The 22,541-nt window shown below is 36.3% G+C and overlaps 1 protein-coding gene across 3 annotated transcripts in view; it reads right to left on the bottom strand.

Annotated features, from left to right (window-relative positions):
- KCNH8 (potassium voltage-gated channel subfamily H member 8) overlaps positions 1–22,541 on the bottom strand; it is a 195,918-nt gene that overhangs the window by 10,308 nt on the left and 163,069 nt on the right. For all 3 annotated transcript variants that reach the window (XM_055806728.1, XM_005234661.3, XM_055806729.1), the window contains 4 exons: positions 10,548–10,586; positions 8,471–8,823; positions 4,419–4,525; positions 3,280–3,356 (listed from right to left, as the gene is read on the bottom strand). In XM_055806728.1, the coding sequence (XP_055662703.1) occupies positions 3,280–3,356; positions 4,419–4,525; positions 8,471–8,823; positions 10,548–10,586 (576 nt within the window). The remainder of the gene's footprint in view (positions 1–3,279; positions 3,357–4,418; positions 4,526–8,470; positions 8,824–10,547; positions 10,587–22,541) is intronic.

Below are 22,541 nucleotides of genomic sequence, written 5' to 3'. Positions count from 1 at the left end.
TAACTAGTGAACTGTTGTAATACAATTGCCTTTCATGAAAGCAGTTATTTTTGCATTTGTTGATTGACTTCTGATCTCCACTGGAAAATGTATTAATGATGGTGTTTGCTGCTGTTGGCTACTTGTGACCTGTTTTCTCATACTTTCCCTTTCAGGAGCAGGCTGCATGTCATAACAGAGAAGTTAATTTCTAACTCTGTCCGTATTTTATTTACTCCTGGCAGTCTGCTGCAGCATCAGTCATTAATCTTCCATTAATGGTCATCATCGAGTGATGGAATGATGAAAACACTGGGTCTACAAGTGTTGTTCAATACTTAAGGTAACAACAAAAAACCCAAGGAACAGCTAGTGTATTCCAGCAAGGCTACTCATAGACTCATTTGGGTAAGTACCAAGTCAGTATTGTCAGTTCAGAACTCCAGATGGGGCACGTTTGCAATTAAGCAGCCTCATAGTCATGTCATGCAGTTTTTTCAGCGTAACTTCTGATCCATGGGAGGACTTGAAGGTTGCCCATCTGTCTCTGGGATGAGCACAGAATGTTACCTATGAAACCTAAATCTACACTATGTTAGAATTGCTCCTCGTGCTTTTTTTTATGTCTCAGTCCAATATTTGTTCTTATTGTATGCCCATGCATTGTTGCATCAAATTGAGAATTCTCATGTATATAAATGTTTCTGTGTAAATTCTAACTGGCTTGGTCAGAATGGAGAACGCTGGTTTCTTTGCTAGGGGACTTAGAAAATATGAGCTTAGAAAGTAGAGCACAGTCCTTCCAAGTACTGCAAGGCACCACCAACAATCTACATTAGTGTAGACGTGTTTAAGATGAAGATGTACTTTATGTAATGTACTTTATACAGCATAGAGTAAATTAATCTTAGAGATACTGCAAAGTTGAAATACTTTTTCCCTTAGCTTCCTAGACTGTCTGGTGTGTTTTCCAGAGTGTAGGGTTTTCTATACTCATTCATGTAGCCTCATGTAGTTCTATAATCTTCTATAAGTTCTATGAGGTTCCGTAATCAGAGAAAGATGTCTTTCTTTGCTGTGACTAAACATTAAACATTAAGTGCAACTATTTTCAGAATTTTTATCAACATTATTGTGTTACTTATATCTCCTAGTTGCATTATTATTAAAGTCATTTTATCACTAACCAGGCTAGATGTAAATCAATTCTGCTGTTGCCAAAAGATGTCTAAACCTACCCCAACCTTTGGTTTCCGGTTTTAATACTCAGCATTCCATGTTGGTGCAGGCCCTAGTTAGTTATGCAGTGTGAAAACAAATTCTGTCTCACACTTCAAGCTAGCAAGACTCCAGAACTTGACGGTACTCTTTTTAAATCTCCAGAGATTCTCTTCCTCTTATAGGACTCCTAATACTTGCTCAACAGACAAAGACTATAGATGAACCAACTTCTTTCACACTCCTGTGGAAAGAAAGACCTGCTGGTGATGACTTCTTTTTGTCTAAAAAGCTAATGGTTGACTTGTTTAATCAAGAATTTGTGGTTCAAATCCACCTCTATGCCAGGAAAAGCTGCAGAAATCTTGGAAGGTAAGCATCTCTTACTTTAAGTCCCACAGGTAGCATAATATGTGAAAAAATGGACTGATACCTCCTCCTCAATTTTAAAAGAGTGAACCATATTCAGAACAGTGAAAAGATTTTGGATTCTCTTTCCCTGTGTGGAAACTTTACTGTTTTACTGCATGTGGTTGTAGTTCTTATGTTTGTGTGAGCAAGCAAGTTGCATAACATTTTGTTCAGATAGTGTTAGCAGGGAAAAGTGAAGATTGTTCTTGGAGGGAAATTACCTTCAGCATGTTTGTGTGTGGGTTTTTTTTTTTTCTTCTTCTTTTATTTAGCATACTGCCCTGTTCCAAGATTTATTTATTGCTTTTCACTAGAAAAGCAACAACAAGCCCAGAACTATTGCAGTTGAAAATCTGGTTAATCCACAAGATGCCTGCCTTAGCCCATCTCCCAGCACAATGTATTTTCCAATTGCCTCTTGCAGATAACCACCTAATACATCTTCATATTTTAAAAATAGCTGTTGCTTTCAAAATCAAAAGGGATGAATCAATATGACTTGTCTGTTTCAGAAGTATTGCATAGGAAATCTAATCTTCTATTGTAATAGTGTTGTCAATGACCATCTTAGAGAGATTTTTGAGTTCTTTCACCAAGCTTTACAATAAACAGTAGTCAGTGGGGCATGAGACTTTTATCTGAACTCTACTGTTTGACATACAAATGAGGTGATGCATTCATAGTGACTAACTAAGCATGAATGCACTCTTGGTTTAGGACATTTAAGTTATCTGACCAAGTTAACCTGACCCAGGATGAAAGAGGTTCACAAGCCAAATACTTCATATATTGAAATAAAAAATAACTAGATTAAGCGTGTACAATATAGAAGGAAAAGTAAAATAAAACTTGATGTTTCTGGTAACCAAAGTGATTAGGAAAAAAAAAAAAGAAGTGAAACCATGTGTTTGCATTTATCTAAATGTTTCCTCATGTGGAATCATAAGAAATTGTCTCTAATCTCTTCATACTGAAAGACAGAGTCTGTGGGAACAGATTTTAGTGTTGCAGTACAACTGTGAAGTTAAAGTCTGATTCTTTCATCTGGTTAGCCAAAGTACTGCAGTGGCTGGGTATAGGAAACAGTTTAGCCAGAGAATGTCTCCTCTTTGGAGATTGGATTGATAGTCAATTACAGGTTTGAAGTTATTAGGAAAGGAAGAACAAAAAGCACCACTGAACAATATTGGCCCTGCATTCCTCTGATCATATTGCTTGAGCAGGAACAGATGAACTTCTGTTTCATTCTGAACAGGCACAGGTGATTTGACAGGTTTGATGTGAATTTGAACATGACTGAATTTGCATTTCTTTCAAGGAAATTCTCCAAAAGCATAGCATTCACCCAGACAAGAAAAGTTGGAAGAAGCAGCTTGGGGAAAGACGACAGATCCATAAGAGGATAAATCCCAAGAAAATTAGATAGGCTAACTATACTAACCTTACTTTGTTTTTAGCTCTAGCACATGACACCAACTTTTATATAGCTTTCATGAAGAAAATTAATCTTGGAAAGAGTCAAAAGCCCCACACTGCCCTAAATGTAGGAACCCTATCTAGTTTTGCTAACTCATTTATCACACGTTTACCATATTCCCAAGTTTTCTGAGTTTTCTCTAGCATTCCTTGAATCCTTGTTAATATTCTCCAAGCCACACAAAAGCTCATTACCTCATTATTAAGCCTGCTGATCTGCTGTTTGGTCTCTTCTGCTTTGATAACAAGCACAGCAGCACCAATTTCGGCCTCTGAAAACAATTCAAATGCATACAAATGAGAGAAGTATAGTGACTTGGAAACAGCAATGCTATTCTTGCACTTACCCAATGCTTTAACTTTAAACCTAGTTTGCACTTGGATCGAATAAAAATAAAATCTTATGTTTAATGTTCAGTGTATAATGTGTAAAAAAAGTATGAAGACTGAAATTCATACTGGTCTCTTCAGTCTGAACCAGAAAGGACTAAAAATGACAGTTCTTGTGTCGTGTGACATGTCAACTGATTTCAAAAATCATAGATACAATTAAGCTTCTATTATTATTTTCCTGTTTGGCTTTAAGGGGAACAAAATGTGTCCTAATAGCCTCCATGCAAAAGGTACATAACTATTTGAGGACTGTTTAGTCATAAAAGGAGGGATGTTAGAAACAGTCAGGGCTGCACTAGTTCTGTCACTTCAGTATTAGTCTACCGGTCTTTGTCTCTGTTTTGTTTTTTGGTTTTTTTTCCTCCCATGTTGACATGCTCTGTTCCTCCTCCTGTGCTATTTTATCAATCTTCTCAGAGTGTAGGTCATTTAAGGCTTCCCAAAACCTCTTGCTATTCAAGGTTTTCACTCTCTTATTTCTAAAAATCTAGGTACTTCAGTACTCTTCTGCTGCTGTAAATAACGAAAATTGAGAGCTGGGTTAACATATGGCCTTTATTTTTACTTATTTGGTATTAGAATGTTTTTATGTTAAATTTTGTCCTTGTGTTTAGCAGCCTTCATGCCCAGAGGTCTGGGAGCATAAGGCTCCTGGCTAGTCCTACCATACTGCTGGTAAATTATATAATGCATGAAAATACAGTACTCTTCAACAAATGGCCTTCAGAACTCTGTTGTATTTTTCTACAGTACCAGTTGTGATACTGAAATTATACTGAAAGCATGGATATATGTTAAATCTATTTATGAAATGACACTGAAAGCATGGATATATGTTGAATCTATTTATGCCACTTTGAGACCTGAAGAAACAAAAGGGAGCAAAAAGCAGTTATGAAAACTGTTTTCTCTAAAGAGTGATTTTCCCACGCAAAACTCACCTCCAATTGTAGGAGATAACCTGGATTCCTGCCTGAGTTGATCAGAGCTGAAGTCAAAAGTTTGGCCTTCCTCATTATGGTTTCCATCTTCAATCCCATCAACAATTCTGTTGAGAAAAATCGCAGTGATGGAGCAGTTTCATAACAGCTTCATAAATATCACGTTCATAATTATGTTGTCAAAATGACTCCTAAAGGGCACATTTTTAGTCAATGGTAGATTTTGCACAATAAGTTTAGAAAAAAGTAAAAGCTATCATAGTGGTGTAACTTCTTGCGAGTCACTAAAAATAAAACTTACTGTTAGATGAAGGAATGTGAGGTCAAACATAATTAACTAAGTTTAAAAATGTTCATGGCTTCTGCAGTATATTCTGGCTCCTAACACCACCTGAACTGAACACTGTTTGCTTTTCCTATCTAAAGTAATCTGTTGTCATTCACATGCAAAGTAAAGATGCTTCACTATGCTGTGAAGTTTAAATCTTCCTGCACCTAACAGTCAGGCTTTTGTATTAGGCTTACCTAGGCAGAGCCTAAGCCTGAACATAATATATTTATGAAAGCATCTCTGTAAACCACAGTCAAATGTGTCGTTGCCATGCAAATAGCTACTCTGGAATCCAGTTCAAACTGACTAGCTCAGACAGGGCAATCTTGTTTGCAAATTGAGTATAAGAAGATGTGTAGATGAGCCTGCAATGTCCCAGTTGTGTTAGTGTTGGTATTGGACCTAAATACTAGAAAAGGCATCTTTGTCCATTATTTTTACTCGTGCATTGCAGTTGACCTCCAATTTGCAGTGTCACGAAGTCAAAAGAAAAAAAAAAAAAGCAGCATTTTATACAATAATCAAGTGCTGCGTACAAAGAATATAAAAACTGGTATCAGATGGAGGAATCAATGCACCTTCCTAAAATATATATAATTATGAATAATTTTGTTCTCATTTATAACACATTGTGGTATAAAGAGAAGTGTTTTAAAGTCAATGGCAAAAGCAGCCAGTTGATAGACATGATAGTGTCAATTTCTTGTTTTGTCCAGGCACAAGATTCAGAATTTGTCTTAAGAGTAAGCAGATGAGGTAAATACTAGACTGGAAGGGCTAAAGCAATCAGTTTTTGGCCTCTCAGTCAATGGTGATAACTTTGTGATGATGGAAATTAGACTTTCTGTCTAATAAGGATATTGTCAAGCAAACCTCTTGACTGGAAAAGTTTGGAGAAAGGAAGAACAGACAACACATATCTGTGATGTATTGGGCTTGAAAGACCCATGTAACTTAAAGGTCTGTGCACATACCATACATTTTTGTCATTATTGGCTCTTCATGTGGGTTTAGGGCTCTATGTCATGTCTGAGTATTCATGGTGCCAGCTGGATATTACTAGACTTCACTCTAGTCTCAACCACCCTCCGGGGGGGAGATGAGACTCAAATGTGGTGCTAGAGCTGCTAGCTGCTGTGGCCTATGCTGTTATCTGCAGCTGAAAACCTGAACGATTACTTTGTTTGAAATTTGCTATAAAACCTATTTAATGTCATCAGGCCTCACTGCTGCAAAAGGCAAATTTTAAACACCAACATCCCGTTTTGTAGAGATTTCTAATTACATAAAACGCTAACATTTTAACTGCCTTTAAAGCACACAGGGGAATACCTAGTCAGACGTGACTTGGAATTTATAGATGCTATATTCTTTAAAGTTTTTAAAGACTCAAACTATAAAGAACCCCTATTAGCAAAAATATCTAGTTTTGGAGAGCCAAAAGGCAGGCTTCTATGTGGGAAATATGTAATGGGAAGATACTTATTCATATACAAGGAACCAGCTGTGGAGCGACATAATCTAGTGAGCTGAAAAAATGAGGGGAAAAAAAGTAATTGGTAAGTCTCACCCCTTCCTGAATTACCTATTGTACAGCGCTGAATCTTATCCTGGAGAGACACTTCTACTCCTAGAAGCCAAAAAGTCAGAAAAGATTAACACGTAATGTGTTCTATCCAGCCAATTAGGGCTAAAGTGCACTTGTGCACGTGGGTCTGAGGAGATTTGAATGCATAAATGTCTCCTCCCAACACTGTCTTTATTATCGCTTACATTTTCTTCCTTTTGGTGCTCTTTTACTTCAGAGGCAGTACCCAAAAAGTGATTGGGAAGACTCTGACTGTATCCTAGAAGCTAGGTTGCTAGCTTCTATTCGTAGCGCCAAAACATATTTAAGTACCAGTCTCTGAGCTTTATTGCCTTCAGTGTGGTGTACAAGGAAAGAACCTGAAGAACCAGTGAAGAGTTCTGGTTGGCTTTGTGTGGGGAACATCCACAACAGAACAAGTTTCTTAAGCAGACGAAGCATAGTCTCAACAAACTGTGGCTATACACCTCACAACTGCACTGGCTGGACATTTAAGCTAGTCTTTCCATTCCTTTACACTGCTGTCCAACAGCAAACAAAACCGAGGATCTTAATTAAGGTCTTATTTTCCCTGTAATACTTACTAACAAACATTTAAGGCTCTTTATAAAGGGGTTTTAACTTGTCAGTTTAAATGTTCTAATAATATAAACTCATTCTGGAAATAATATGAAAGCATTTTGGCTGGAAAACAAAGTCTGAAACACACACGTATCTTGGGCCAATTTTCCATCCTATTGACAGGTTTCTTGTACAGCTATAAAATTATGAATGAAAATAGGAAATAATAATGCACGTAACAATACTTGTCGCACATTTGCTCTTGCAGCCTTGGGTGCCAATGCCTGGCTGAATGTGTTCAGAACAGTAATGAGCAAGATTACATTTCAGCAGAAAATATGAAAGGCAGCTTCTCCCTGAATTACTACTTATTATGCAAATGATAATGACCTTTACTCATAGCTGACCTGAACCTAATTCATATAAGATCTATGAAAGAAATGAGAAAATACCCACTATGTACTTCAATTTTGCTACTGTAGAAGCTGGTTTTTCCACACATCTTCACCTGTATTGACAGAACTAAAATCCGTTTGTATCATGTTCCTGTTTGAAATGTAAATGTACTGATCAAATAAATGATGTGGAGGAAAGACTCCTATATAGCCTTCAATGTCCTTTTTGTGATTGCGTCCTTAGGGACAGATATCCCGACAGAGCTAAACAAATATTGGTCAAGCTATGGCTATTTCATGTTTGCAATGGCAAGCTGCTGAAGCTACCATCCTGCCTCTAGTGAATAAAGGAAGTTCTTGAACATGTGAAACACTTCAAATTATATAAACTACAACTTGAACTGGAAGATCAACTGCTGTAGCTCCTCCTATGTGAAAAAAACCCAGCTATGATTTCTGTAAAGAACTGATCCCAAAACTCTTGGGTAATAGTTAATTATTACATTGCATTAATTTAGAAATAAGGTACATAAATCATCTTACAAGTAAAATACAAATTAAAAATAATATATTTTAAATTATACACTAATAATGCCACAATAGACTATTATATGACTTTTGTTTATGCCAAATGCCACAGCAAACCAGATTTTCTCAACTCCATATTTACTCTCCACATAACTCGCATTATAGGGTTTCCTTTCTCTACTGTAAAGAACCTAAGTGTTTTCTAAAATTGCTAGGCAATAGTTTTACATTATAGTGCCCTACTCCAGTAATTTTTGTATTTGTACAGCTATGCTGTATTATCATCTACTTGTTTTCTAAACTCCTGTCTGATGGATTCAGAATACTTCACAGTGCTGTTGTGGGAATGCATATTATTATAGGTGGACAAAATGTTACCATAACACCAGACTTTTCAAATAGTAATTTTCATAATTGCTCAGTACTTTCCCTTTTTACTGCTAGAAACACTTTATTTTGCAATAAAGTCCTAAAGTCATAACATTCTGCATAGTGTGTAATCGTTCCTACAATAAGAGAACAACTTCTTTGTGGGATGAAGAAAAGTATCAAGTATTAAAGAAAAAGAAATGTTTTACAGTGTTGCAATCATGGTATTCTAAATAAGAGTTAAATGATAGAGAAGAAAATAACCATTCATAACTCTTACCTTGGGCTCAGGTCAGGTGGACCACCGGTGGTCAGTGCTGAAAAGTGTAACATAAGGTTCTTCTCCTTCCTTCTGGAGTAATGGATCTCTGTTTCATGTTTGATTCTTGAGGGGTTTGAACTGCAAGCACGGATGGGTGAATGAAAGGGCACCGTTCCTGAGGCCAACTGCTTCAAGTTTCTCCCTAGGTGGGTTTTATTGCTTCCAGCATTCTTCTGCTGAGAGCAATTTGTGTTTCTTGTATGGATTGGTGAAAGGATGCCATTCTCTTCTTCTCCCTCTTCTTCTTCATCTTCATCTTCCACAATTGAAGGGAGTCTCTTCTTTATATTTCCATTTCCCTTCAGCTCTGTCTAAAATGACAGACAATACACACTAGCACAAAATTCAGAGCATGATGTTTCAGAAACACAATTTCTTCTGGTAGTCATCCTGAAACAAACACAGATCTAGCACAGCTTTCATTTCTCATTAGAGATAGGTCTTTTGGAACTCCTCCATAGCTTCCCTCCTCAACTATGGCTGTATGTGCATACATGAGAAAAATACAAACAAATCAGAAAAGGTCACTACTGATATGGCCAGTAAACCCACTGCAATATGTTTTGTTATCAAGAAAGATTACAGGACTAGCTCTGTACAAGCCTGTGCCATGCGTATGCTTGAGTAGATTAATCTTGCTTTACCGAGGCATTATTTCTTTTGAATGTTACATTGCCAGACTCCTGGTAGACCATGGGAAAGAACTGAGGCTGGTAATTCATATACTTCTACATTTTCATATGGAACCATTTCTAAAGTATAAATAGCACTTACACCAGTTCACCTCAAGCCCAAACATTATCTATATCCTTCCTAGTTGTAACTGAAACCACTGCTGGGATAGTAGGCAGATTTTTCGTTTTATACAAAGCCCTGTTAATGCATCAGTGGTGTGACAGTGTCAACATCAGAACTGAGTCATTGAGAAGCAAAGCATTTTTTTTAAAAAAAAGCAATTTGAATGATTGGTGTTGGAACCAAGGGAATTCAGAGGCAGCACAGACCAGGCTCTGTACTTTATGTACTAATTAAAGCACAGTGTAAGAGAGCAATTTATTTTTTGTTATTGTTTCATGGTAACAAAATACACTGGCCATGAGTGCCAAGATATGCCAACATGGAAGTCATGTCAGGATCAGGCCATAATTCAAAAATAGTTCAATTTATTTCCATAGCACAACTTACTGTATTTATTGGTAGTAAGTGAATGGACTAAGGCAGAATCAGGTTCCTGGTCAAATTAACAAACTCCACACATCTCGATGAAGAATACAGCCAAATGCAACTTCATGGTTTCAGAAAAGGGTGCTATTTATCTTTTTTCAGTCTACTCTTAATCAAGCTTGATTAAGGCACTGCTAACTTTAGATAGAAATACCTCAGATGAGCTTGTATTAGTCAAATTTCCCACATTCAGGCCAAGTAAGATTGGCTGGGTGGAAATAGAGGTTTGGGGAATATATCCAAATGTTCTAAGCCCCTATTAGTATCTGTCTCAATGTTTTGCAGCATAGGTTTAATTTTGCTGTGTGCTACAGCACACCCGCTGAGTGAATGCTTTTCTCTTAGTATAAGTTGACAGGTTTAGTGAATTAGGTCCTTTCCATCTGAGATTACCTGAAAAGGTAAGAATTTAAAACAGTGTCAAAAAACCTGTCTATATAAAATATAATATCTTTGTTGTCGAACATAATAGCCATCTGAAGGCTGTCATGATGATCAAATTGTACAGGATCTGGCACCAATACAGCCTATAAAGGGAACAAGTGTTACCCGTATTCAAAACTTTGGCTTGGGTAAACGTGTATTTAAAATGCAGGTGCTATAGTAGGATATTCCAAATCCAGCACCTGGAAGAGAAGATTATAAGCTGTTACTCATAAAACGGACAGGGGCAGAACTGTCTGCAGGATGCTATTTAAAAGCTATTCTGAAACCACAGAATTCAGTTGGAGTTTTTCCAGCTTCGCTCTGGCCATAACTATGTACATGCTTCAAAGTCAAGCTTGGCATATTTAAAATGTGGCTAACATACCTGAGATAGCGTAGACTTGTTTGATAGTTTTGATATTACCTGAAAAAACAAAACAGAATTAAAAAGTAGCAAATATGTACACCTGCACAATATTGGCTTCCGAAAGCATACAAATATATAAACGAAAGCATGTATATTGATACAAGATGATAAAATAGCTGTATTTAATTAAATGGTGACATAGCACTGAACTAAAGACGCTCCTTGGAAACAGATGCTGCGAAGGAAAAAAAATATGTTTTATTGCTATTAAAAATATAGTTCCTGCAAAAGTAAAATTTTAATAAAAATCTGGGTCATAGCTCCAAACCTGTGAACGAATGTAGATGGGTGAATGTACACCTGGTGGGTTTCCGTGCTGGTTTGAGGGAGTCCCGTGCAGGAACACTGCTCTGCTTTGGTCCTGCCTCTCTGTAGCTTTACCTCCTGTGCCAGCCAAACTCTTACATTCAGATGATCTAACAAACTGTAGCATCTCTGGGGAATTTTCAAAGGCAGTGATGAAATGCAAGTGGGCTTCTTTCTGAGGGAGATACATGCCTAACATCTATTCAAGGTGATATTTTTCCTTTTTGGATTAAACAAAGTAAAACAAAAAAGAAGAAAAAATTCATGCAAGTTTAATGTGTAACTACCTGTAATAAAGTCTATCAAACGCTGAATATCTGTTATGAAAATTCTGCTGTTTATTTGAATGTCCACACTTTGACCACAGGCAAGTCTCTGACAGCCCATATGCTGTATTTATAGGAAAATTTTAGTCTGCCAGATAGAATTTTCAGAAGTGATTTTCAGCTTTCCTAAACACACATGTCAAGATAAAAAGTACATAACAGCCATCAAGTTTAAACATGTAGCACAACTATTTTTCTCTAGACTCAGGTAGAAGTTAAGCCTTTCTGGAAGACACTGTGATTTCCCCATTTGTTTTATAAAAGTCTTCAGAACTCCTAAATACAAAAAATTTAGGCATAGATTTGGAAAAAATAATTGTGGGGTTTTGGTTGCCTTTTTTTTTTTTTTTTTTTCTTTCTTCTTCATAAATCTTTTGGGTTAACCTGAAAACTTTTTTGTAGTTGCTGATAAAAGTGAGGGTACTAGTAGCGGTATAATATACAAATATATGATAATTAAGTCTGTGTAAGCAGAAATCCTACTGCACAATAGCCAAGCCAGTAGCAGGTGTATCAATAAGTTTAGCAATAACTTTAATAACTGCCAAACAGAACAACTGCAATAATTAAGCTATTTAAATAAAAAAACAGCTGTTTTCTTCCTGAGTTAAAGTACTAGATAATACTAGCAGAGGATGAGATCTCAGATACTGAAATCTCCCATCTTGCACTGTCATCTATGCCAATTGAAGAAATACCATCTCCTTCAAGACTCACGAGAACAGGAAATTGGAGATGTACTAAAATATTAAAGTCATATCTAGGAAGTACTAATGGACCACTTTGCACGTATGTTTAAGAAGATTAATTTTGGGGTATCAGTTTGCTTGGCTTCTAGGCACAGGTGCGATATGAATGTTAAATAGCAGCCTTAAAAGCTCCAAGCCAATCCCAAACATTAGCATCTTCACAAAGATCTTAGAAAATATGAATTTGCCTGCTGAAGGCTTTAGAAGTTACTTGTCATTTGTAATGTGGGCGAACATTTTTCCTAAATTTGTTTTCCTCCTGAGCATGTGTTAATCCTGATTATATATCTTGAAAACAGAAACAAAGAAATCATTATGTAGGTGTCTCCTAGATGTCCTGTGGCATTTCCCACAGCCCTAGGGGGGTCTTTCAGCTCGGTGACCCTGACCCGTAGCACCGTCCCCTGGCTGCAGGACCAATCTGCTGCCCATTGATACTCCTGCTCACAGTGTCACCCTTGCCGGCCACTGCAGCAGGGAGAACCTGGCTGCAGAGGAAACAGGGTTAGTGGCAACACTTTGTGGCCTTATGACCTTACCAAGAGAAAGGTAAAGGGATTTTTGAAAGCAGGTTGCTTTTTGCAAGGAGGGGAAGGATTGCCCTCGGAGAAAGGATATCAGAAAAGAAGGTTGGGTATGAACATGGAGCATGTGATGGGAGAAAATACTCATCATACTTTCTTTTTCCATTTCCCCAAACTAGCCCCTTTAACCCACTGGGGACAATTTCAGTCTGGATAAACTGATATTTTTAGATGAACTCTGGACCTATAAATTATCTTTTCCATAGCACAGAACCCACAATAAAGTGTTGCAATAGTTTCTGTACTAATACACTGCAGCTTTATTTATTGCTTTTAACTTTGAACACTGTATCTTGCACACACAATACAAGGGCCTGGGCTTTATGGCTTAGTAGCTGAAAGTTGGTGAAAGAAACTAATCTGTGACCAGAGAGCATTCTCAAGTGTTTTGCTTTTAAACCTCCTCCAGCACCTCCCTTTTGCTTTCTGCAAAAGTACCATTCTCAAAGGAAAAAGAAAATATGAACAAAAACATGAACAAAGCCAGTCAAAGGGCAGTAAATGTAAAGACCTTATCACACACATAACTTTACCTCTGTAAAAATGTAGTACCAGAGTACCTAGTTTCTGATCAGCTAAAAACTTTTATTTAGGGCAACACACTGGTGTAGCCTTCTAGAAAATGCTTTTTTCTTATGCAAAAAGAAAGAGGATGCAAAATAGCTCACATGCTAGTCTTTTTTAAAAATAAAACCCTTAAAGGATAAGAGCTGCTGAAAGAAAAACACAGGTGTTTCCCCTGCTATGCCTTAGGAAAAAAAAAACAAAAAAAATGGATGTTAGCATGAATTATGTGAAATAATGTCAAAAACCCTAATTCAATTTCTTATTTCAGCCCTGGTATCTCTTTATGTCTTGTGAAACCAGCTATTAAATTTAATTTCAGAAGAAGAGACAATAATAGATCATGTACCAAAAGCAGACTCATATCAAATTCTTCCACGTACATAATCTCAAATTACAATCTTGTAGTTGTTTAGTATGTTAATATATGGAACTTAAAAATTCAGTAATCTTTATCATTGCTTATTACAAGCACAAAAAGAACATTTCCCCATCTGAAAACACTGGTGGTTTGCTGTCGAAAGCCAGTGATCTGAAGATTTTTTCTAGGGTGAAGAGATAGAAGAATGTCTACCAGGAGTTGTGGCCAAATAAGATAATTTGCTGCACAATAATTCAAGATGAATTCCAATGACAAAATCCTAAAAAAAGAAATAAAGCAATGCAGCTAAATTCAGGTTTGATATTTTAAATGTCCAGGTAAGTAAATTTACATTTTTGGGCTCAAAAGAATGTTATCAGCTTTTACTGGCCAGATTCCTGTTGCCTTCATGAGAAGTAGGAACAAAAATAGAAACATAATTTCACTGATTTGCTTGTAAATCTCGGGTCCTAAAATATATGAATAATTCTTTGTATCTGAGGAGTCAAAAGGCTATCAAGTTAAATCCTTTCAGGAAAGGATTTGAAATCAAACTAGAATATTAATGTTCTCAGTCAGCATTTAGAAATAGGAAAAACCCATTTAGGAGCATTGACAGAGTGGGGAAAAAAAACTGAGAATGCATGCCATATGTTCTATTCTTTGCAAATTTACTATATGGTAATGGAAAAATACAACTATGTAACAAGGGATTACTGTACTGCTGAAAAGCTTAATGCCTTGCATGTGCTCAGACCTCAGTTTTCCATAATCAGGAAATTTTTCAATGAAATATCACAAATCCTTTAAACCACAGAAGACTCAATCACTCACAAAGAGCTTCTCGGGGTAGATATGAATGTTTTATATCTACATTGACTGAGCAATTTACCACCCTCTCCCTGCTTCCCCCTTCCCCCCCCCCCCCCCTTTTTTTTTTAAACTTTCTATAGTTCATTGGCTTGTTCCTATGTTTGCTTAGGTTTATTCCTTTTCCTTGCTTAATGGACAGATAAAGAAAACATGTTTTGCAGATGCTTTTCAAGGTCAGCATTCTCTGACCATACGCAGAGTATATTGAATGAGCAGCAAAAGCTGCACAGCAGATCTGCCACCAATATTTCACCCTAGATGACCAATAACTGAATTGCCATGAGCTCTGCAATCTTCTGTTGAGCCATTATCCTCCATTATTCCTATCTTCTGAATAAATTATTAAAGCCTGTGAAGTTAGGACAAGTGTTCAATAACTGGCAGGTTGTGGTTAGCTTTGGATAAGAGTTTTGCAAATGAATACTTTCTTGGATTCAAAATTCTCATGAACTTTTATATTTAGTATTAAAAGTTTAGGGTTTATATATTTCTTTAAAAGCTGGATATTAATTTCACTGCATTCATTAGCAAAATTTTTTAATTATACCTTGATTATTTCATTAACAATACAGAAATACATGCGTTTCATGTTAAAAAGGTGTCACAGAAACAAAAACTAACCTCTTTGTCACTTGCTCCAAATCAAAAATCTAAAAACTGGTAAATGTGGTTGGTATAATTTGTCATCTTTACATCTACATTCTTACCTCCCTCTACCTCTCCCAAAACAGGAGAAGAAAATAGGGTTTCAGACTGCTCCAAACATACATCTTTCATAGCAAACTTGTGCCAATAAGAATTCAGAAAAAATTAAGGAAGAGACTGTCTATAATGTCAAAAGCAGACAAAAGGAGGAATTGTTAAAGTAGACAATAGACTCAGCACCAACTACATTGCTCTGGCAGGCTGCATTTTTAGAAAAGCTTGCAGATTACTGCAGACAAAAGATACAGTGGAGAAAACTAATATTCCTACAGTTTGATTGCAGTCATGTAAAGCTTAACATAATATTAATAGAAATTACAATGAATGCTAACAACTTTCAAAGCAATAAAACTTACATGCTTAACTTCATGCAACTCCAGGGTTTCACACAGACTCACAAATATTTGCCGGACTGACCCTGTGGATTGATATCCAATTAGACTCCTCAGCTGGAGGTTGTAGATACTGCGGAGGGGTTGCTTTTAAGTTTGTATTGTTAACTTTATCTTTTTATGTAAATAGGTGTATCTAACTTCAGAGGAGCTCTTGAAAAGAAAAGAGGAAGACAATGAAGTGGAACTTGAAAATACTTTCCCAATTAATTTTGTTACCTGCCAACTGCCTATTTCCAAGCATCCCCAATGAAGCTCACCTGCTTTAACTAGCACTCAGAGGCCAAATCAGTGGGATGAGTGTTAATGAGCAGTGACTTACTGAGGACAGCAACATATCTGTGGAGCATTTTTAAGAAACTCCAGCTTTGTCTGGCTTCCAGGATAAACCTTACAGAGAAGGCAGCAGGTACAGGCATAATCTGTTTCCTATCTTAAAATCTGTTGGTTTGGTATTTTCTTACACAAACATTTCCTCTAGATAATGAATATTTTTCTTTTTTTGGGGCAACTTAATCAGTAGATTAACCTCTAGCCAATTCTTCCCCGAAGGGGAAAAAAAAAAAAAGGTGCAAATTGAGCACTCATCTGGCCCCTAGACATATTCAGAGTTAAAACTTTGGGGAAGACAGCAAACTACAGTAACTGTGAAGGGGATTTGCATGATTTGACCTCGGGGCAAGAAGCTGTGTCCTGGCATGTGAATCTGTCAGCAGAAGTCTAAGTATATAACCTTGTTAAGTAAGAAAGCCATCATAATTTCCTTCCCCTGAGATGCAGTTTGTGTTTTCTATATACACCTAATACAGAAAAGCTGAGTGCATAGTTTTTTGGAGCTCTTGGCAGCTTTGTTAGTTAAGAAATTCTGCATAGGTTAGAAACTAAGACAACATAGACCATCAATAAGTGAATAAAATTGTTTCATTTTTTAAAGTACCATGATATAAACCCAAACCCACTATTGAAGAAATCCACTATCAGTTTTGCTGAAGGAATGAACTTTGTGTGATTATCAATGGAGCTTGTCCCTCACACTTATACTTACAGTATATATGTATATACTATATACATATATTTGTTATTATAATTGTATTATTATTTACCAAAGCAGGAACTGCATTTTCAGCAGAACTCTAGTTACACTTATGTAGGTAGGTTCCATAGCTCTGGTTTTACTGAGTGAAGGTATAGATGATTAAAAAAGAAAAATATGCTGATATATATTATGTTTTTACATCAGTAAAATATTAGACTGCATTTTTACATAAATAATTTCTATTTTTCATTTTTATATGCTTTCATATCTTTGAGCAGGAGGGTGGATCTAGATGATCTTCAGAGGTCCCTTCCAACCTCAGCTATTCTGCTGTTCTATGGTATTAAAACACTGAATTAAGTATTAAAACACTGCACTAAAAACGTTACCAGCACAATAAAAATGAGAACACGTGGTTGTAGCCATGTAGAATACTTACTTGATACACAGGTTGCACTGATTACAGACTGTTTGCTCAAAGATTACACCATATTTATTTTCACACATTTCAGTATGTATCCTGAGGTTATAATGACTCTGCAAGTGTTACAGGGACTTTACCAGATAAGCCAGCTGGACATGTTCATTACAACTCAAGCTAGCCTGTGCTTTCAGAACTAATGCTTTTATAGAAGAAATTATGGTAAGTATTATCATTTCCTTTATAAATTAGTATTACTTTGCACAGAATAATAAAAGGATACATTATTGTAAGGATACTTCTAAATTTAAGGCCACTACGTGGTCATTGTTATATCAATGCAAAATAAAAGCAATTATGAAAAAAAAATCCATCCTCTAAATTCATGTAATTTTAAAGTTAAGATATATTAAGATTAATTTTATTTTCCATTTTTTCCAATGTAGAGAGTAAGATATAACATTAATATTGTAAAAATTACATTATCATGTTTCCTAAGGCACAGTGAAGCATATTGGAAAAAGTTATCATCTAGTATCCCTGTGTAATTAAAATAGAAATATGGTTAGATTCCAAGGCAATACTCTCTGAAAGCTCCCAGCTAAAATTCTGTTTGACACAGAGTTTTATACCCTTCTCATACCACAGTCTGAAAACATCAATAAACTGCTTTGCTAGCCTGTTGTTTGGTTTTGGTTTTTTTTTTTTTCATCATGTAACCCTCTGGTTAAGCTTTATAATCTGATGCAGAATGTAATAATCCCAGGAAGTGAAATGATTGAGAATGGAGAGTGTTCAAAAGGACTCAAAAGCTAAAACTAGAAGTAAAATTTTGTCACTTATTTAAACATTTTAATCCTATTTATAATGAAAATCTTTTGTATTTGTCAAGAAAGTGCTAAGGTCCAGTTCAGAAAATCCTAAGTACATACGTGCATTGAATAGTCTTGTTATGAATAATGTAAAATTAATAATCATAATTCCTGTCTCTTAACCCATTCACCAAAGTAAAAGAGTGACCACAGGGGCAGGAATTTTGGGATGGGTCACATACATGTAATATATTACCAGACAAAACTAAATGGGTTATTTTCTTCTCATCCCCTTTGGCCTCTTCTATATCTTATGGGAATCATCCTTACAGCCAGTTGTCTGGTTTAGGTGTAAAATGAAAAAGACTTGTAAAACCAGAAGAATTAATGAAAAAAAAAAAAAAAGAAAGAAAAAAGAAAAGATTACATAATTGCATTAATAAGTTGCAGTGGGATGAATGTTCTAACTGGAAAAAGACCACAAATCGGAAGAATAAACTATTAGAGAGACAAAACCATACAGTATGGGTGTCTCTGGGTTGTTATTTTCAAAAACATTAGAATGACTGAAGGCTACAGAAGTGAAACAGGAGCGTACGAGCAAAAAATATTCAGGTAAAGATACTACAGAAGAAAGTGAAAAGACCGCCGAGCCTGCAAGAGAAAAGGTGGCATGCCAGTCTGTCCTTTTTGAATTACATATTTCCTTATTGCATTATTTCTTAGCAGCATACCATATTGAAGGATATATTAGAAACATGATAGTGCAATGATTGTCTTGAAGGGTTCTGGGTGAACTGATGGCTCAGAGGCACTACACATCATGCTCACCAATGATTGCAAGTAAAGAAGCTTTACGAGTTAGCAGACAACAAAAAGGAGTGAAACCTGGCTCGCACCATAGCTCCCGGTCAGACCTGCTCCCATACGGAGTGAAGCAGGTAATTGCCAGGTCGAGGGAATGGAGGAAGGACCAACTGTAACACCGCACAGGCACGAGGATATTGCAGCAGAATCGACTGTCTGAAACTAGCATCCAGCTTAGCCAAAGATCGACCACAACATTCTTCCTGTCATGAATACAGCCAGGAGACCTGTGCAATAGCTTGCAGAGAGCTAGATGACAAAGCTTGTTCCCAAACTGCTTGTCATTCTTTATAAATCAGAAATTAAGTGCAAAACAGCTGAAGAAGCTGCTGTTTTCTTACCAGTGGTCGTGAGCTTCTACAGCTGCACAAACCTGTTACTTGTTCCACAGAAATACAGAAGTTGAGCTGTTAGTGACACTGTATGAGTGCTGCCTTGGTTGGCGGTAGCGTAATTTATTTCAGGAAGATGGAAGAGTGGGGAGAGAGAGGGGGAAGAAGGAAAAAAAAATATTCCAGATGCTCCCAGAAGCATGAGTGAAAAATCCAAGTATCCTGTAAAAATGTGAAAGCACTGAGCAATATTTCACAGCAGCACTGACCGGAGAGTAGTCTCTGCACAGAGGCAGGTAAGAGACCTACTCCAGTGAACACATGCCTTGAAGTTAATTATATATTCACCGTTTTAAAATTATTTTAGGTTTTGATAGTATGAGGAGCACCTTCATTCCTACGCTATAATTACTGAGAAGATGAGAAGTTTGAAAAAATGGAAATACGGTGCCTGACAGGCAGAAGGCACCGAATGCACAGCCATCAGTCACTGGGGGTCTCTAACAGAACAACTGGAATTTGTTCTGTGTTGCTACCAAGCGCACCTGGACTAAAGAGAAAGATAATAAACAGGAATCTAAGGGCGGGGGTGTTTTTCTCTTTTGTTTTCTTTTTTCTTTTCTTTTTTTTTTTTTTTAAGAATAATCATGCAGATAAAGTATTAGTCTTCTGTGGCTCTAGGTGATTTGTTCACTTCTAAGTTCCACCAATTGTAATAATTCTTATATAGAAACAAAAATTTGCCATTGATTGGTCTCTTGTTTTGCAGTTTATACCTGCTGTGCCACAGACAATAAACACCAGTGAGTTACACCTGCAGTAACAGTATATGATCTTTTGCCAGACAAGCTAATAACAGAGGTGGGTGCTTAATTGCATGTAGGTTTGTTTAAAAATGACAAGTTTTCCTCCAAGTTATCCAACCCTACCCTAAATGTCAAAGTAGGGCTTTTTAACTTCTCTAAGGTAAGCCATTTCTTTCTAAACAGCTGCTGGGTAATGTGGCAAAATCCTCTTCTCTATTAAAAAGATGGTTGGAATTATTTGGAAAAACTTCTGTGGAAATTACTTATTATGAAAAATATTTTACAACCTGTCATTGTCCTGCAGTGTACAGGTTGAGCTATGATCAGGCTGGAGTGGAGGCATTATGACCAAGTGTAGCAATGTAGTAAGAGTTAGTTGGGAAATTAATTGCTTCAATGCATGGGTTTTATTATAAACACATTGGTAATACCCAAGAAATATAATTTTTGTGGCTCTGAAAGTTAAACACATCAATAAATAATTATGTGACTGAAGTTCCTATCAGGTTTTCTTACAACACTTGCCAAAATTAAAACCAACTATTTTCAAAAACAACATGCTTATTTTTTCTTTAATGTCTATAGAATTGCAATTATGCAGACAAAAAAGGTGCATTAAAAAAATCAGAAATGTCATGCTATTTCCATTGCTGATTCATAATAGAGAATCAAATATGTAACAGATAGCATTCCTTCTGAGTTACTACTCTATCGGAAAACAGCATTCATCAATTCAGCAGATTATATTAGAATGTCTAGAAAAAAACATAGCTAAAGAGGCAAGAATGAACATATGTCAAATACATAATCCACTAGCTGAAAAACAGACACACTGAAACACGGTGGTTAGGCAGACTTTCAGCTGCATTTTGTGCTTGCAGTCAAAATATTTTTTGGTATCCCTTTTTCTGCCTACAGGAGCAATACCACCAGTTGGCACTAAGAAAGATAAAAAGTTTAGAAATAAATCAATTAAAAAGAAATAAGGTGGATTTACATATATGTGCTTAAAATACTTGTTAAATGCTCAGCTGGAATGAGCCAGAAAACTCAGCATATTTGAGATTAGAATTTGTAGACATTTTTCTTCCCAAACTGTTTCTTCTGTTGTATGCTCCAGAGCTTAGAGCTGTTTTCACCTTTTAAGAACAATTGTTTTGGCCTGTTGTCAAGTTTCCCAGTAGAAAATGAGGAGCACCCCTTGTAATTTGTTTGGTATTGATAATAACAAGCTGAGCTTTATCATATTAAAAAGTCCCACAACTCAACCATTAAAATTTAATGAATTCTAAACACCACCCTCTCCAAAGGACAAGAATTAAGTCTTGTTTTATCAGACAATGCCTTTCTGGGGGGAAAAAAAAAAATCCTTGTTTTTATTGCTTCTTGGTTGCCTTTTAAAATTTGTCTATTTATTTATTTTGTTATCAGGGAGCCTAGCTAAGATGCAGTAAGACTCAATATTTCCAATTGGAGGAAGAATCTACCTTTTTTTCTTATGCAGTCTTTGTCATTATGTTTCATTTACACTGTGGATGGACTGTATTTTCATTTTAAAGAGAGTAGCTTTTCCTCCTTTGTGGGGAGGGAGAAGACTTGTAAGAGGCAGAATCCTACTTTTAAGGCTACAGAAGGAAAATAGATACTTTTAATTACAAGTCTTGTCTAGATTTTTGAATCTTCATTAATATCTTTTCTTTTCGAAAATTACACATATCGTTAGAGCTCTAGTGAATCAAAGATTGTTGCCTGCATGGGTTTTATCTTCCTTTGGGACTTCATTACAGCTTATGGTATGGCACAGGTGTCAAGGAGGCCTCTTGTTCTTTGTATCAGTCTGGCTGCAACTAGTCTTTTTGGTTTTTTTGTGTTGGGGTTTTTTTTGTTAGGTTTTTTTTGTTTTTAATTAATAATGATGTCTACACTGTAGACACAAGAAATAATCAGAAACTATAAACTGTTACCAAGCCCACAAAGATATTGTGCAAATATTTACCTATTCTGAGTTTCTCATAGGATAATTCAGCATTATGAACATATATTTAGAAAGCAGTAGGAGATAAAATAGCACGTGTTTTCCAGGGCTGGTGGACAGAAAAATCATTTCCAGTTTCTTTCACATAATTACATTATATGCTGTAAGAACATCCTTATGAGTTCTTAGCTTTATCAAATCAGATATCTGACTCTGTTACTGCCTGCTCTATGTGCAAACTGTGATATATAGTGCAAAATTATATAGGTAGGGTGGGGCAGGTGTCAAAATCAACAAACTATTTAATGACTATGACATCATTGTCACAGACCGAGAAAAATTGGTTGAAACACCTGATGGCTGAATTGTTTTAATGTCTCGACTCCAGCTACCAAAAAAATTAGCTTTTTCTAACTGTCCTCCAATAATTCAGTACATTTACAAAAACAGTTATGAGTTTCTTGAGCAGAATACAGCAAAGCAATCCAGGGACAGAATATATACAACCAACAGAAAGACTTTTTTCCTAATTTGTATCTTGCTGTGATGGGAATATGTAGGAAGTTGGCATAATAGCACTGCCAGTGTGCTTGCACACACATTAATGGTTATAGTTGTAAATCACTTAATGATTGCTAGTTTCGGCGCTGTCATGAGAGGCCATTGAAACTTTACCTCCCTGGTTTTGTGTCTTTCTGTTTCTCTGTTACTCATTAGTGGCTGAAATAGTTACATGATTGCCAGTTCCTGTGCTTAAAATCTCCAGAGCTTTTCTCCCAAGATTGCTTGAATGAAACTGCTAATCTTTCTGTAACCAGATAGCTACAGGCTCTACTTGTTACT

The sequence above is a fragment of the Falco peregrinus genome, chromosome 5, assembly GCF_023634155.1.
Source record: "Falco peregrinus isolate bFalPer1 chromosome 5, bFalPer1.pri, whole genome shotgun sequence".
In the NCBI taxonomy this organism is placed as follows: domain Eukaryota; kingdom Metazoa; phylum Chordata; class Aves; order Falconiformes; family Falconidae; genus Falco; species Falco peregrinus.
This window is presented reverse-complemented; position numbering and strand designations above follow the sequence as displayed.